Genomic DNA, 4,223 nt, shown 5'->3' with positions numbered 1-4,223 from the left:
GAATGACACTTAATGACAGTTGTCATAAACATGCATAAAAAAACCTTCATATTCATGTCATGTCATGATTATGTAGGTGTCATGTCATGATTATGAAGGTGTCATGTCAGTCTTATGCACACCCCTTCAAGTAAAGTGTAACCTTTTTTTGTACTAATTAACATGCTGTTAATGGAATGGAATATTCCTTTACTTTCAGAACCAAAGCCGAAATAAGATTTCTGATGTTGTTTTTTTAGTTTTTGTTCTAATGCCTCATGACATGTTTCTTTGGTTCCTGCAGCTCAGACAGAGAAGACGGAGAGCGCTCACATGAACGGTATGACATCAAAGCCGTAGTTCAACTATGCAGATTTCTAGTTATAAATGCTGAGTATGCTATTACTTAATTACTTATTGGACTCATGAGGAGTAATTATGTGTTTTGTACTCTTCATACCAGGTTTGTCTGTTCCTCCACCTTCAAGACAGGAGCCCTTGTCTTCTCCTCTCCCTGCTAAAGATCATCGCCCTCGGTATGTTTTTTCCTTATGTCATGATTATAATAAAAAGTATACTGAGTGACTCATTCCTTGGTACAGTATCATCTGGTCTGCATTTTATGCAGCATTTAGGGCTCGTTGTGGTCAATTGAATAATGGTCTTGGCTAGTAATATTGAGTTTACATGTTTGATCCCAGGTAGATTCAGCCTGTGAACCAGAGTTTTTTTTTCTTTTTCTAACTACTCAGAGAAAGTTTACTAACAGCGCTCTAAAAATATTAGTATTTAATAAAAAAATACATTATATTAAAATTGTATTTTACATTACAAAATAATTACATAATATTAAAATAAATGAATGCTAGGCAAAATTTAGACAAATAAACTTGTCAGCCTCACCTAACTGAAGTCACACTGGCTGATTCTCTGTATATTTATTCTTCATTTTTAGATATGATTGGTTCCAGACAGATGGCACTGTCAATATCATTGTTTACACCAAACGAAAGGTCGGTGTCAACTCCTTTTCCTTAAATGCAGTGGTTATCTGGTTGTCTTTTCAAACATAAAAAAAAAGTCAAATTCTCTGTTATTTTCCCCTCACCAGATTCCCAGTGCTGGCTGTGCAGTGGTGGATCTACAGGGTGATACTCTTCGGGTGGAGATGCTTTTGGGGAGGATGTCGTACCTTCTCTACTGGCGTGGGTCTTTTTGCATTTCTTCAGCCACTTAGAGATGAACATTGTGTATTGTTCTATATCAAGTTGATAACTGTTTCTTTTCAGGCCTGTCTAGTGAAGTTCAAGGACGTGTTGATGGTGAGTTGTATGTTAAATTAGACATGCTTGTTTGTGTTGAATCTAGAATTATATTGAAAGTATCTGTACAAAAAGTACTGTGGCCGTACCATGGTGGAGTGATGGTGTAAGCTAATATTACTGTGATCCATTGAAGAGTACAGTACCTTGCTACTGAATCATTACTATTTTAATTTACTACAGCATTTACATGGTCTTACTATTTAAACATTATGCGTATTATAAATAATCAATCATTTATTTTTCTCATTCTAAAGAAGTGTTTCCCTGTTGTCCTGTGCTTATAGTCCAGACAGCCCACTCTGTAGGAAAAGTTCAGGTGTGTCTACACAAATCTGTCAAAGACAAGTGGACGAAAGTGGGGCAACCACTAGAACACCATGACACATTTATTCAGTGTAAAGATCGTGGTGAGTAACCAACCTATGATCTTAATTGTCAGAAAAGTATCTAAATTTAAGAGAATTTGCTGTTTAATTTTGTAAAGATAGAGGCATAGAGGAACACATTTGAGATACTACTTTGTTTTGTAACAACATGAAATAAAGGGGTACCACAAGGCTCGGTGTTGCACCCTTTATTATTTGTTCTGTATGTAATTATTTTAGTGTTCAATTATTTACTGTGTTCCTAAAGCAAATTCTAAATTTTATGTTGATGTTTTTACTACTGTGCTTATACGTTAACATTTTTTCTTTTTTTATTGTTGTTTTTGGAAAATTTCTAAACTTCAGATTTGGTTCTAAATACAGAGGAAAAAAAGATTTTTACTATTAAAGGCATTCATATTCAATCAAATATGCGTCAGTGGCTAAAACGAGTGAGTTTGGAAAGGTCTTCGTATCTACTTCCTCTTCTTAGAACACATTTAAACTCTAAAATTACAAATCTTAGTACCCTTGTACAGTTCTAGGTCGAAGTACATTTTTAAACACATATTTTGGCTTATACAAATATTTTAATATATAACTAGTTAGTAAATTTGTTCAGTTACCTAACTCCCTCCTCACTTCCTCATTCATTCATTTAAGAAATTACTTGGTAAAACATAAACGAATAATAATAGTAAGGTTTAATAACGTTTGTTTGATCACAGAGCTCTCCTACAGGGAATGCATGTTGGTTTCGAAATCAGACGTCACACACGACACGCAGGTCTTGTGTTTACAACTTCCTCCAGGGTCAAATATGCAAGTTCCTGTGGGAAGACACGTCTACCTCAAAACATCTCTCCAGGGTAATACGACACTTTGACACACAGCTCATGCTCTGCTGATCTAAAGAGAACCTGATGGAAGGTGATAGTTTTATGGAGTGTTCAGCAGGCTGGTTTTGTGTGTTTGGTGCACAGGTACAGATGTTGTGAAACCCTACACACCAGTGGATCAGTCGCTAATACCTCCCTCACAATCCAGTGCTGAAATGGGCTCAGACTTAAATCTTATGATAAAGATCTATTCTGATGGATTGTTGACCTCACATCTCGCCAGCCTTCCTATTGGTTAGTAACTTCTCATATCTTTTTTTTTTTTTTTTTTTAAAGAAAGAAACAGCATTACATGATTTTACACCATAGTTGGGCAATTCATGAGCTGGAATTTGAACCCCTCCCTTGTCAATAAACCTGTTTGTAAGATCTGTTAAACCAAGTGGATTTCTTTGAATTTTAGTTCACTTTAATTCTTAACTTTTTTTTTTTTTTCAAAAATGTTAATGGTAGGCCTTATTTAGTATCTCAGTTCAAATTTGGATTGAATGATAACTAAATAACTTTCTCATTTCATGGCTCACAACCCTGTTTTGCACATACAGAATGAACAAAAAAGCACAAATAAAACAAATAATAAGTTTCAGTTTGAAAATAAACATGAAAACTGTAATTGCATTGAATCACAATCTAACCTTACTAACTCCTGTCATCTTTCTGGCCTGCTCCAGGATCCTCTCTGTCAGTAGGTGGTCCTGAGGGGTCCTTCAGTATGCAAATCCTGCATGATGTCACTCATCTCTACATGTTAGCAGCCGGCACAGGCTTCACACCCATGGCTCGTCTCATACGGCTGGCTCTACAAGACCTCACATCAATCAGGTCTGCCCAGTACAAATGGGGGAAAAAAACAAACATGCACTATTTCAGTCACCAGTCGAAAAGCAAATGTTGCAAGAACTTTTGCTGGTGTCAAGGTGGTTTTAATCCATGAATAAAGTCAGTTACCCTGGTGTCCTAGCAGCATAAACTTAGTCGTAGTTCATCACATTAAAGTCCCTATGAAATATGAACAGCTAGTAGTCTACCAAATTATATAATGTTAAAGGGGTCATATGATGCGATTTCAAGTTTTCATTTCTCTTTGGAGTGTTACAAGCTGTTTGTGAATAGATAAGATCCCTAAAGTTGCAAAGACTAAAGTCTCAAACCCAAAGAGGTATTCTTTATAAACGTTAAGACTCGTCCATGCCCTCCTAAAACGCCTCGTTTAAACACGCCCCCACATGTCTATGTCACGATGTGGGAAGATTTTCATAACATGTAAATGTGCGCCCAAATGTTCACGCAAAGAAAGAAGGCATAACTTTATTGTTGCTGCCACCGCCGCCATGTTGTGAAGATGCTGTGTGTTTCCTTGCGAAAGCGAAGGACACGACTAGAAATCGGTGGTTAAGCTGTATTTACAACACTGTTCCAGAACAGTTCAACCCAAATATTCAGATGTGTGCAGCGCATTTTATGGAGGACTGTTTCCTGATCCTGGGAGAGTAGACTACAATGCCGGCTATTCTGACTCACAGTCTGTAAGTACGTTTTCATATTTAAAGAATTTGCCACTGATGATTCAAACGCGAGTTTTGAGCAGTGTAGAGTAGCGCTTGTTGTTTGTCATTTCTCCGATCACAAATGCAGACATGGTTTTATGTTTACGC

General features: G+C 36.8%; 1 protein-coding gene across 1 annotated transcript in view; it reads left to right on the top strand.

The window, feature by feature from the left end:
* The first annotated feature begins 281 nt into the window (after nt 1-281).
* Nucleotides 282-4,223, top strand: part of LOC107557600 (cytochrome b5 reductase 4-like) — a 7,727-nt gene continuing 3,785 nt past the window's right edge. The window contains exons 1-9 of the mRNA XM_016241078.1: nt 282-319; nt 443-515; nt 935-992; nt 1,091-1,184; nt 1,269-1,301; nt 1,589-1,711; nt 2,398-2,538; nt 2,653-2,802; nt 3,240-3,390. Coding sequence (XP_016096564.1) covers nt 313-319; nt 443-515; nt 935-992; nt 1,091-1,184; nt 1,269-1,301; nt 1,589-1,711; nt 2,398-2,538; nt 2,653-2,802; nt 3,240-3,390 — 830 coding nt within the window. The 5' untranslated portion in view covers nt 282-312. The remainder of the gene's footprint in view (nt 320-442; nt 516-934; nt 993-1,090; nt 1,185-1,268; nt 1,302-1,588; nt 1,712-2,397; nt 2,539-2,652; nt 2,803-3,239; nt 3,391-4,223) is intronic.

This window comes from Sinocyclocheilus grahami, unplaced genomic scaffold (genome assembly GCF_001515645.1).
Source record: "Sinocyclocheilus grahami isolate Dianchi unplaced genomic scaffold, SAMN03320097.WGS_v1.1 scaffold610.1, whole genome shotgun sequence".
NCBI lineage: Eukaryota > Metazoa > Chordata > Actinopteri > Cypriniformes > Cyprinidae > Sinocyclocheilus > Sinocyclocheilus grahami.
This window is presented reverse-complemented; position numbering and strand designations above follow the sequence as displayed.